Consider the following 13779-nt stretch of genomic DNA (forward strand, 5'->3'; position numbering starts at 1 on the left):
CCTAGCTCTACATACATGATTACTTGGTTAAGTTACCAGTACCTCCTGAGGTTCAGACTTGCGCTAAGTGGCTAATAGAATTGAGCTGAAAGGAACCACACCAAAAAATCTATGCAATCAGATATAAACTCCTCAGCTTATTATGTAACCCTGAATTTATAGAAGGTTGCTATGTTTTTAAATACTTTACTGTTTTTTAGATCAAAACTGGTGGACATCAGTTCTGTAAAGCCCAACATTGCAAACTTCGGGAGATCTTTGTTAGCAGGGTACTGCTCATCGTACGTACCGGACTTTGTTCTGCAAGGAATAGGAAGTGAGGAGAAATTGAGGCAGTGCCTGATGTCTGACCTGTCTCACGCTGTACAGGTACCTATACTCATGTAATGGTGGAGTAGTGGAAATATTGTGGCCCAATACTTGGCGCTTTACCGTGTTGGGAAAGATAAAGGATATGGTGATGGTAAGGAGGGTAAGAAAATCCTTTAGATTACTTTAGGTAGATTTCCTAAAAGGCCCCATACATTAGGTCCAACTTGTCCTGAGGACAAGTCGGCCCCGAGTTTCCCTGAATTCCATCAGCTGCTCCACGGGAGAGCTCAATCAGATTTTCACTTGATGTGTCATTTTTTTTACATGTGATCAATCTGATGTGATTTATCACACGTAAGCCCGAGTAGCTGGAGGCGGGGAGCAGCTCTGTTGCTTGCACATAAGGTTTATCTCATGTGCAGCCCGTCCTACCTCTGATTCTGTTCTGATGCGCACTGGACCGCACATTGGATCAGATCGGATGTCATGTACTTGCCATTTGGGCCGATTTCACCCAATTTCTAGGCCCAATCCGCCGGAATCGGTTGAAATCGGGCCCAAATTGCGTAGTGCATGGGGGCATTTAAAATTAAAACTGGTGATGTTTCCTATAGCAGCCAATCACTTTCTATCATTTTCTAGGTTGCAATAGAGCAGGGTATTCACCTGCTGTGGAACTGCACATCCCAGCATGGCCTGCCACAGTTTTAGCATGCCCTAATGGCAAAACTAGAGCAGTGCATGCTGAGTACCCCAGCTAAAGAGACAGAATAGCTAGAATTTCATTGGTTGCAATGGCCAATACATTTTAGATGATTTCGTAAATCTAATTCTAGACCTTGCTGACTAAATAAAAGTAGTATCCATCAGGTGAATGTTATGATCTGAGGGCCATGAATTTAGACAGCAATAAGCGATTTTGTATTTTTGAAGGCTTTAAAAAAACAGTCACCATGTTCTTCAGTAAATAAGTCCTGAACATAAATGCCATACTTGTTCAAGGGAGTCACTTTTCTTATTTCTCACAGCATCCAGTTCTGGATGAGCCCATTGCAGAGGCTGTCTGCATTCTCGCAGACGTGGATAAGTGGTCGGTACAAGTGGCCAGTAGCCAGAGACGGACAACAGATAACAAGCTTGGCAAGGAGGTGCTGGTATCCAGCCTGGTCTCCAGCCTACTTCATTCCACTCTCCAGCTCTACAAACAAAATTTGTCAGCGAACTTCGTAAGTAGTGCTGGTAGGGTTTCTAGATTTGTAACAGTGTAGAAAGGGCACTTTTTACACAGGAACCGCCTCACTGAGTGTCCTCTGGAAGGGTAGGACTTGACTTAAAATAATGGAATTCCACCTTTAATGTAATATTACAATGTTCACCTAAAATAATAATTACTATGTCTGTATTATATGTTGAAAATTGAATATGTTTGTCAATACATTTCTATATAGATGTTTTAAGGCCTCATTATGCTCAATTATTCTTTGGTGGATGTAATGATAAAAAATAGAGAGGTGAACAGACAAAGTTTTAGGTTCCCTGTCATTGTGGAAATACATTTCTAAAAGAACTAGTATTTAAAGTGTTGTTAAATATTTGGGGCAGATTTAACAAAACTTTGGAGAGAGATAAAGTGCCAATCTGCGCCTTACTGACATGTTACATGTAGGAACTGATTGGTAGTTTATCTTTTTCCACTGAATCTCTATCCAAGGTTTGAAACCTCTCCCATTATTTATATACTTTTTTTCAGTAATATTTAGAAGTCTCCGCCCCTCCCCTCCCACACACAGTGGAGATTTAGGACACCACATCACTTCAGACCTAAATTTTTGGTGCTATGACGCTCCTGGAATGGTTCTGCCTGCAGGGAAAATTATTCCTGTAGCACAGGAGTAAACAAAAACTGTGCCTGGTAAAAGATCGTATTCTAAAATACCCCTTGGGCACTAGCCTGCTAAAACTAATCAGACATCAGAAATTGTTATTCAAATGATATATTAGTTATTCTGTGAGCACCTACTGACAAATCTAGACCGTAAAGAAATGGCATTATTTATTTGTTTTTCACTAGTGCATCATGCATCTTGAAGACCGGCTGCAGGAGCTCTATTTCAAAAGCAGAATGCTTTCTGAATATCTGAAAGGGCAAACCAGAGTTCATGTTAAGGAGCTCAGCATGGTGCTAGGGTAAGTCACACAATGTCTAGGCCCAGATAACAGGTCTCATGGACAGTCTGGTGTTCGAGCCTCAGCGGTGTTAGGCTGTTAATATGCAAGCGCTTTCCTTTTATGCTTAGTACCTGATTAATTGTATATTTAATTTTTTGCAGAATCGAATCCAGTGATCTTCCTTTGCTTGCCGCTGTTGCCAGTACCCACTCACCGTACGTTGCACAGATCCTTCTGTAAAGGGAATACATGAACTTAACCATGTATCCAGAAAAGCAACAGGAGCACATGTCTTACTACCAGCATTGGGTAATGGCAACCAAGCAGACACTATGAGCTGTGTAGAAGCCCTTTGGATTTAAATGTAGATAATCACAGGATATTTTGACCACTTGCATACTTGGGAGTCCTAATGAAGAAACACACTGTGAGGGTTAATTAAGGAAAAGTATACTCATTTCTAAGAGTACCACAATCGCAGCTTCTCATCGCAGGATCTTCTCAGACTTTTCTCATTACTGAGTACTCTGGACCCTTGTAAGAACATTGTAAAAGGATTTGTAAATACATTAAGCAGCAATGAACAAATGTTGAGGATGGCTTTAAGTGTTTGCTTTGTATTTGGTAAAGACTTCATACTTTCCTTGCTGGGAGACTTGGTCCTGTAAGGAAATCCTCAGAATACGTTTTCCCGATATTAACAAGGAGTGATACTGAATCTGATTTGTATAGGTTCAGATTTTACTTTTAACCATTCACATTTTAGTAAGTACTGCAAGCTTTTACATAATCAGACTAAAAAATACAGCTACAAAATAATTGATGAAGTTGATATCTGACACTATATTTCTTTGCAGAAGATTAACTTTGGGCAGAGGTGGATCTTGGGCTGGTTTGAAAGGGCCCTCTCTGTGCCCAGGGAATAATGGCAACAAGAGCTTCTTATTTATCATCTGCTTATATCTCTACATATGGCAGAGAAGGACGTGCTCTTGCAGACAGTGATCATAGTGTATGGTACTGTAGTGTGGCAGGAACCAGGCTGTAGAATGCTTAAAATGGAAAGCACCCATTAGACACCACCTTTATGAGTTTAGCATTCCATGCTACCTCATATTAAAGTGTCCCAGTCTTCTACACAAACCAGAGGAACCATGTAGAACCAGTTGTTATGAGAATGCATTCTGTGAGCGGATGATCTCACTGAGAGGCGAGGCACTTCCTGTGGTGTCAGTCTCAGATATTGGTTCAGTCCACAGTACTATGCCTGTTAGAGTGTGAAGGTATGTGTACATTTTAACACTACTACAGAATGATTAGGTCAGTGGGGTTTTCGTTTTTCTGCAACCATAATGCTCTTCAGTGCTGATACAATTATTCACCTATAGAGAGCTGTGTATGGATGAGCTGCCATAGGTATGAGTATGTATAATGTTCATATTAAAGAAAAGTTATTATGGCCTAATTTAAAAAAAAAAAAGAGTAATTCAAAATGTTGACAAAATATTTTTATACGTATATTTTTAAAATAACTTTCATACGGAAAGCTTTGTAAACCTGATCACTTAAACGATGACCACTATTTTATTAAGGACAGAAGCTAATTATGTTACTTATGGTGGGCATATCAGAAAAGCACATTCAAACTCCATTGCACTCTTGAAATCTATTTGGGCTAAAACCCAGTTTTGGGGAATTCAAAAGGGCAAATGATTATGGCACTATTTTACATTGCTGTTGTCAGCACATCAGACAGATAGCATTGTGTTGTATTAATGCAGTGAGGAGTGTTTTCCACCAAAGCATCCATTTGGATGTAATAATGTAATGTTATCTTTTAAAGCTCTAGAGAATCTGCTTAATTCTGTCTAAAAATTTTATTTTTTGGCTCCACAAAACCACGATCCCTCCCTTTTCCCCTATCAGGAACCGCCATTTTGCCAGCTCCTTCTCTTGACTACATAGTGCCTGGTGAAGTGCTATGGCAGTGTTTTCCCTGGATTATATATATATCCCGTGACGCTAATATACTGTATGAAGGTGGCATGTCATTTCAGGAAAGGATTCTTATTTGCTTTGGTGGAATCAGGAGTGATGTTACACATTCAGAATAAACCAGCAATTACATCAGATTCCTCTCCATCACATTTATCCCCTCTGCTCTGATTTAAATTTGAATTGAGTTCACAATTTCTGTAGGCTTGTACAGACAGCCATCTGCTTTTCTAAGGCAGGAAATGGGAGTTCTAAGAGCGTAGTAAAAGAGAGGTAATTATTTTCTGTCTTTGGGACATGTCATGGAAGTTGCATACATTGCCAGTATTATTTAACCTAACATGAAATGATGAGATCATCTCCTTGGAAAGCTGCAGCTACCAGAGGCAAATACAATGCCTTGCCGTTATCTGGAAGTGGGGCGTTCCACTGTAACCATGGCAATGTTATTCCTGCGTGTTATCCTGGTAGCTTTATACATGGTTGTGTTTGTACTGCTACGGTTTTAATTGCCCTATGTGGCTCTTTGTTTCTGTAGGAATGTGCAGACCTGCCATCACATAGCAGCATACAGTTCTTATTTGTCACCTTCGCAAAAAAAATAAATGTACAGTCAATTACGTAAGATTATCTATGCTTGACTTATTCTATTAACACCTTATTATCAGGAGACCAGAAATGGACAGTGTGATACCATAAAGTGTATGGGATGGAGATAAAACTATTTTAATGTGTCATAGAATGTTTAAATCTATTTTCAAATTAAAAAATCTTTAACGTTCAATATTTTATATAGTGATATGGTAAAAGCTACACAATGACACAAAAAAAACTTTACTATTCTTTTTTTAATAGAGGATCACTAATTTTAACCCTCAAGTATCCTTTTAAATGTCTTTTTTTTTTTTTTAATCCTTTAAGTCGCCAAACTATATTATACAAATAACTTATTTTAGGTACAGTATAAAGGAAACTTTATTACAAAGGTCCCATTTTAATTTAGTTAAATCCTGTAGGGAACTATTAAACATATTAGAACCCCCATCCGCTCCCACGTTCTACCCCTTTGAAAACAAAACATTTGATAACTGTTACGTTTGAACAGAACTATGTTTTCGTTACTCTGTATCGGTACACAATTTTTCAGATGTTATTAAGGTGTGTTCACACGGTTCGATTTACTGTTGATTTGATTTGCTTTCGATTTCCCCTATTTCACCCCCATTCGATTTCACATTCGATCTGCACTTTTGCATTCGATATCGATTTACATGTAAGGTACAGTGTACACATTTGATTTACTGGATCTAATTCAATATTTCCTTGCCTGCACAGTCTATTTTAATTTTTTTTTTTATATAGAGATGATATAAAACGGGAGTGCGCATCAAATCGAATGCGGATCGAAAGTGTGTTAAAAAAGATTTGATTTTGATTCTATAAGCAAAATCGAATCGAAAAACTGTAAAAATCTAAGCGTGTGTACACCCCTGTACTTTGTTAAATATGCCAGCAAAATAAACAGATATGGTTATAAGACCGTAGACATAAAATGAAGTTGTAATACATTATGTATCCGTGCTATTCCATTGCATGTAGAGGTAGTGTAATGCATGACATTTGTAGAAATAGCTTTTATTTAAGTTTGAATTATGTAAGTACACTTAAATAATATCTGTTCTGGATTTAATATATGATTGAAGAGCAAATTTATGTCTATTTAAATTCAGAACCGTTCCGAACTCGTTCTAATTATCTTTTTCTATAAATATCAGGTTAATGAACAAAAAGCAAAACAAAAAAAAAAGATTAATACGTCAGATATTATTGCATCTGTTATTGCTGAGCATTGTTGGTGCACATCTTTTTTAATGTCTGCTGAAAAGGGCTTTCTATATATACACCTTTTTTTTAATGAAGCTCTTTGCAATTGTTGTAAATTTATGAAAGACAATTGATATTGTTTATACGGATAAATTTACCCATGAGAGAACTTTTAATACTTTTTGTGTTTAGGAGCAATTTCAGTATCCGTGCTAATTTTGTACACTTACTTTTACAGGCCTCCTTACACTTGACCAAAATCTTGGTAATTTCATTTTTTTAGTTTATTGTCTTAAATCCATGCCAGCAAACATCAGCTCATCCTGTGTGTGTGTGTGTGTGTTTGTGTGTATGTAATATCTGGTCCTGTATAATTGCTGTAAAACAGTGGTATTTTATGTTGGCTTACATAAATTATTTAGATGAATTGTGTATAATGTAAAGGACAGTCTTCCTGTTTTTGTAAATATTTTTCCATAATATGCACTGTATTATATTAACTTACCCAATTTTATGGGGGACTTTTGTGCAATAAATACGGTCTTGTCAATATTTTTGATGTTGTTGTGTTTTTTTGGACCAGAATTTTGATTTCATTTTTGTAAATTTATGCATGAAGCAATAAGTGAAATTATCTGTGTTTTCGTCTTGGAATTTATAATGACATAGTACATTGGATCATCCCGTTGAAGTTGAAATCATCCCAGCGGGAGACTGTTGAAATGATTAAATACATAAACAAGATGGCACATTGCACAAAGACAATAGGATTACATCAAGCTGAAATGTATACAGAAATAACCAGAACAAATAAAACCCAGAGAGCACAATAAGCCTACTGCAGGGTGATCTAAGTCACACCCAGAAGAGATGATAGTGTGTCCCAACATAATCATCAGATCCATGTTGTTTTTCATTACAAGTGTAATATGTGAGGCAGCCATGTTTGGCATATTACAAAGGTTATGCTTTGGAAGATGAGCCATACCCGAGGCACATATGGGAAAATTGATGTAGAATAGTATCATACCCTATATTCATCCATAATATCACCATTTCTAAAACTGCTGAAACTTTGAATATCACTCTTTATGCTTTTATTTGCCCTGTCTTTTTTGAAAATGCCCAGCTGTACCTCTAATAACTTCACCTCTTCTGCTCTTCCATTTATAGTAGGTGTCCCCCAACATTTTTTTCTTGACCCTCTTCTCTATCTCTATACGTTCTCTCTGGGTGAGCTTATTTGCTCACTCGACTTCCACTATCACCTCTATGCTGATAATACTGAAATCTACTGATCCTTTCCTGATCTCTCCCTCTATCCTCACTCATATCTCCAACTGTCTCTCTGCTGTCTACTCCTGGATGACCCAGCGTTTTTTTAAACTTAAAATATCAAAGACTAAGCTGACCTCTTCCCACCCTCCTGCATAAAACCTGACCATCTCTCATCCTAACCTACTGTTTATGCTCACTTCTTCCCCTTCTGTGTCACCCCTGTCTGTCTAACCCTCCCCTTTAGAATGTAAGCTTTCATGAGCAGGGCCCTCTCTCCTCATGTGCCTTTCTTAGAATATATAAACCACTGCCACCCTAATGCATGCTTCAGTGTCCTGTCCCCTGATGCAACTATCTGTATTTACCATGTACTTGTCCTAAACTGTCTACTGTAATTCGGTATGTGTTTTTGCTAATAACTATGCTCTGTAAAGCGCTGCGGAATAAGTGGGTGCTATATATATGCTACGTTCTCAGCGTAGGCTAAGCTACGCTGTCAGCGTAGCCCAACGGCTGCCTAGCGTAGCTAGCGCAGGGACTACATGGCAGGCCAACGGCTGACTAGCGTAGCTAGCGCAGTGACTACACGGCAGGCCAACGGCTGCCTAGTGTAGTGACTCCGCGGCAGCCCGGCTCTGTCTCCGGCATCCATGGCAAGCCTAGTGAGCGCCTCTCGCATATCCCACCTCTCAAATTCGATCCCAGTGCTGGCGGATGCTGGCGGAGAGGGGATCGTGCCGGCGGAGAGGCGCTCCAGCTGTCTGAGTTGCAGGTACGTCTCAGATGCTCCTGCGTCTCAGTAATTATTGCATCAGGGTACAGCAACCCTGCCTGTGTCTGCTTCAGGGAGATGGGGTTAGGGGGTTCGGTAGCACGTGTGTCTTGTGCACAAAGGGGGTTATGCGGGCACAAGTGCATCTTTTTCACAATAAAGGAGGCATTTGACAGTGCTCCATGTTACAAACTGGCGCAAACTCCTCCTTTTCAAACCCCCACTATCCACACCAGCCCAAAGTGTGGCAAGTGGATGCGTTACGCTCCCCCCTGACCTGTTCATACCCCCACTATCCACGTCGGCGTGGAGTTGATTTTATAAAGTGTGGCGAGCACAGCGAGCTGACGCGGAATACAGGTAAAGTAATTTGCGTCCACTCTCGTGGGCTTGCAACACTTCGAGCTCGTGGCTCGCTATGTTCGAACAGCACAGCTAGCGGCGAAACGCGTCCGGTGTGACCTCCAGGATTGGACCCCAAGTCATCACCCATTGACTGACTCTGCTGATCCAATTTGGAAAATCCTACCCTTGCCCCCCCCCCCCCCTCCATTGATCTCCCCTGGACACTCTGTTGGAAACCTCCAGGTGAGGCCCCCACCACCAGCCACCTGTAATAGAGGGTCTTTTGCCAACACCTACTAAGTGGGACACCCTCAGGCCAATTTGTGCAATCCTGTTATCAGCCCATGGACATTGGTACCCCATCACCATCAAGGGGTACATACAAGGGTCCCACTGAGTCTCTACATCCCAGACTCACTGTGATCAACTGCCCAGTGGGCCAACTCCGGGTGCACTCACACCAAGTCACCTGTCTATGGACATTGTCACCCCATTACCACCAAGGGACAAATCCCAGAGAACCCACTGAGGCCCTGCTTATCCCCACAAGTGAACTAATCCTTCGACACCATCAGAGGATTATCCCAACCGGACCCAACACAGCCCACCTACATCCTCCAGCGGCTTTTTGGGGGCCCAGTTCCAAATAGAGAGGATCTTTGGGCACCTACCAGTCATCATTCACAGAATCCTCCAGCGGCAAAAAAAATCCGGTTCCGTGTCATAGTGAGGACCTGTGACCATCTCTCCCTACCCGTCTAATTGGAGCAGTGACTTTTCCAGTACCAGCCATTGGGCTAAGTGCACTTACCCAACATTGGCTTGAGCATCACACGTCCATCCTGAGAGTGAGAATCCCTTCCCCTTTTTATTTTCATTTTACAAATGTGAATGTGGGATGCGGTCATTTAGTCTACTGCATTATGGTAGAAAGTCATTAGGTCGAATCCATTAGGTCGACATGCTAAAAGGTCGACATGACTCTAGGTCGACATGGGAAAAGGTCGACATGATTCTAGTTCGAAAGGTCATTAGTTCGACAGGTCATTAGTTCGACAAGGTCATTAGTTCGACATTGTCTATGTCGACATTCACAAGGTCGACATGGAGTTTTTCACTGTTTTTTGAGCCAACATGTGCCGACAGGCGGTATTTCATGCCCTACCATCCACTAGGGCGTGGTGGGAGAATAAAATAGTGTGCCGAGCGTAGCGAGGCACCGTGCCCGACGCATCGCGAGCGCAGCGAGCGATGCGAGGGGATGCAGTGCACTTTAAACTGTGTCCATGTCGACTGTGTTGACATTCAGGTAAAAAAACAGTGAAAAACCCCATGTCGACCTTGTGAATGTCGACATAGACAATGTCGAACTAATGACCTTGTCGAACTAATGACCTGTCGAACTAATGACCTTTCGACCTAGAATCATGTCGACCTTTTCCCATGTCGACCTTTTCCCATGTCGACCTTTTAGCATGTCGACCTAATGGATTCGACCTAATGACTTTCTACCATAATGCAATAGACCAAATGATCCCAACCCCGTGAATGTGTATGTCCATGTTTTAATATACTTTTATATATAAAGGAATCAATATTATCTTTATTGATTTTGTGTAATTCTTCATTGTAGTATCAGCACTGCTTCTCTTTTTTCTCCTTTTTAAGAAAGTGTCTCCTACATTGGATGGTGTCTGGCATAATTTCTAATATGTTTCTGTAGTGTAGTGGTCGTCACGTTCACCTCGCATGCGAAAGGTCCCCAGTTCGAAGCTGGGCTGAAAAAATGGATTTTTTAGCTAAGCATTTTAAGTCAAAGGCTCTTTTTTTTAAGAAAGTGCCTCCTACAGTACATTGGATGGTGTCTAGCATAGTTTTTAAGATATTTGTTTAGTGTAGTGGTTATCACGTTGGCCTCACAAGTGAAAGGTCCCCAAAACTTCGAAACTGGGCAGAAACAATGGATTGTGAGCTAAGCATTTTAATTCAATGGCTCTTTAAGTGGCTCCTACATTGGATGGTCTCTAGTATAGTTTCTAAGAAGTTGGTGGGCAGTGGAGTTTTTAAGATGTTTCTGTAGTGTAGTGGTTATCACGAAAGGTCCCAAGTTCGAAACTGGGCAGAAGCAAGTGTTTTTTTTTTACTGAAGCATTTTAATGCAATGGCTCTTTTTTAAGAAAGTGCCTCCTACTTTGGATGGTGTATGGCATAGTTTTTAAGATGTTTCTGTAGTGTAGTGGTTATCACGTTCGCCTCACATGCATGCGAAAGGGCCTCAGTTTGAAACTGGGCAGAAACAATGTTTTTTAGCTAAGCATTTTACTTCAATGGATGGTGGGTAGAGGAGTGTTTTTATGATGTTTCTGTAGACATGTTATGAGTAAATACACTGTTTCTGTAAAGTATTTTTTGTAGTAAACTCAGTGTCATTTGTGCACTTTTACAACAGCTCTGTAGTATTCCTGCATGCACATCTCAGTGTGGCCACACGAGGGCATCAAAACCACTTAATAAAATATAGTAGGTTCCAGTCAAGCCAGAAAATGTAGAAATCTATGCAGAGACTGTCCAATAATCCACTAGATTGTATATTGAGCCTTATTTTATCACAACTACTTTAACGTACTTTGTAATCCTTACACATGTGTATGTTCATAGGAGAATAAGCTTGTATTAGCATTATCAATTGAAGCCAAGCGTGCAGACTTGGCATTGGTACATTACATAGTACCCTCCAGGGCAGCCATCAGGGGGGTTGGTCTGCATGGACTCCTGCACCAGGCCCAGGCAGAAGGGGGGCCCAGGACTGGAGTCTTTCAAGTATATTTTGTCATAAACAAAGTTCACATTTCCCTTTAAAGCAATGTAGAGGTATAGTGCGGCCAGTGCTGCTGGCATTGGAGGTCTTACTATGCATTCCAGCTGTTGAGAAAGGGTAGGGGGCCTATTTTGTCAGTCCAGGGCCCAGTCCCCTCACATTAATATATTTAAAAGGATAACAAAAATTACGGGTAATACTGCACTTTTCAGACACCTGACATAGGGGGTTATTCAGAACTGATCAATGGGCTGCAGACGATTATTGATCTACTGTGCAAGCACATGGGATCATATTGCATCTACACAAGGCCATCCTGCAATAAAATACAGCGTCTCTGTGGTGGCCAAGTAACAAGCAGGGAACTTTCCCTTACCTCCGCCTGTTGGGTATGATGTAGGGCCTTCGGGGGGAGGGGGGGGTTGTTTCCAGTGAATGAGGAGACAATGACACATGAATGAAAGCGATAAAAATCTTCCAATGCTTCTGTTTATTTAATATTCAGTGTTCAGCGAAGCTCAGGTATCACATGTGGAATCTGCAAACAATTGTCAAACACAGGTAATAAACGTTTGTCTAATTGAAGAGCAAACCTGATGATCAGACTTTCTGTGTACACAGTCCTTACTACTTGAACTAAACACACCGCATTTTCTGCCAATGAAATATCAGCATTAAACGGTAAGTAGACAAGTGGGGTTTTGGGGTTCAATCGCACCAGGCCTTGGGAGTTAGAATACGGATAAATATATATGAGTGTAGATAATGTCTTGGATATCATTCAAAAAGCAGGGGTGTGCTACCACGGACAAGTAAAAAACAGGGGTGTGCTACGACGGACAAGTAAATCACAACAAGGTTTGAGCCAGAATACAGTTTGTCACGTATGTGGTGCACCTAAAGAGAAAAAGAATTTATACACAATAAAATGGACCTTTGAATGGGTTTTCTTAAAACTGTGAAATATGACGACATACATAGAACATTGAACAGAGTGAATACGATGCATATTAAAATATGCACGTGCGGTGTCTCCATGTATTATCTCCTTATTTGAAAGATCTCTTGAATAAATTGTTATGGCTATTGTATGAACCGCCCTCTTATTGATGATGGCTGAGCACGCCTATACGGTCAATATAGCAGGGCTAAATAATGCTTTATTTATAATTATCAAGGATCAAGTCTGTGTTAAAAATTCAGTTCCTATTGTGATATTGAACTTTTTAATTACTAATCAACCCCTTGTAACAAAAAGGGGAGAAAAAAATTGGTGCAATCCTTGTTTCCAAATATACTGTGTGTAATTTATAAAAATATTAATATAAATCTTTCCTAAATATAAAGGGCTCAGTGTATAATATGCTTGTCAGTGTGTGAATTTTCTTAATCAATTAAATATGTATTCTCATCCCCCCCCCCCTCCCTTCCCTTCTTTCTTTAATATCTTTTATATGCCTCCCTTTTCCTATTTAAGTGATTCTATATAGAGTCCTTAAAAGGACTAATACAGACAGACACAGACAGGAGTCTAGTGATACATGCAGAGCGACCGCACGGCTAGTGGTGCCGGCATACGCTTCGCAGATCTTCCGCAGAGCAACCCTGATTTACACATGACTGCAGAAACAACGCAATAGTATATAACTCTACTAAGGTACATATTGGCACATACTGAATAGGTCCTACCTTTACATATTGGACCTTCAAAACAGCTGTGTTGACACATCAAAAATGAATCCTCTTTAATCGATGCTGTGTGATTGCAAGATTGTATATGCAGCATACACACCAAGATTTGGCAATCTTACGATATCTGCAGAATCTCACTGATACCTAAGAGAACTTTTGCTTCTCCCCTTTTTGTTACAAGGAGTTGATTAGTAATTAAAGAGTTCAAATTCACAATAGGAACTGACTCATCCCATTATCTCCACCTTTAAAGTCTAAAATTTTTAACGCGGTACCCCGCGTCCCTCCCCGTGCACAGCACCTTCTGTCAGGTCCCGACTCCTGCAGCATATAAAAAGTGACTCTCGGAAAATGACTGTCACCATAATGCAGAGAGTTTTTGAGGATGCTAGAGTAGGTGGCGGCCTCCTCTAGCAACCTTAAAAAACGGTCTGCTGTCTGGGGGCAGCCATTTTCTGAGAGTCACTTTTTATATGCTGCAGGAGCCGGGACTTGACAGAAGCGCCGGCCGCGGCAGGAGGTTCTGTGCAAGGGGAGGGCGCGGGGTACTGGCAGCGGGTAACTATAGCCCCGC

At 40.7% G+C, this 13779-nt stretch overlaps 1 protein-coding gene across 3 annotated transcripts in view; it reads left to right on the forward strand.

The window, feature by feature from the left end:
* FNIP1 (folliculin interacting protein 1) overlaps positions 1-6852 on the forward strand; it is a 118050-nt gene extending 111198 nt beyond the window's left edge. For all 3 annotated transcript variants that reach the window (XM_083181855.1, XM_083181857.1, XM_083181856.1), the window contains 4 exons: positions 201-369; positions 1341-1538; positions 2384-2499; positions 2643-6852. In XM_083181855.1, the coding sequence (XP_083037981.1) occupies positions 201-369; positions 1341-1538; positions 2384-2499; positions 2643-2721 (562 nt within the window). In that variant the 3' untranslated portion in view covers positions 2722-6852. The remainder of the gene's footprint in view (positions 1-200; positions 370-1340; positions 1539-2383; positions 2500-2642) is intronic.
* Positions 6853-13779: the final 6927 nt, after the last annotated feature.

This window comes from Crinia signifera, chromosome 4, assembly GCF_055691185.1.
Source record: "Crinia signifera chromosome 4, ASM5569118v1, whole genome shotgun sequence".
NCBI classification, from domain to species: domain Eukaryota; kingdom Metazoa; phylum Chordata; class Amphibia; order Anura; family Myobatrachidae; genus Crinia; species Crinia signifera.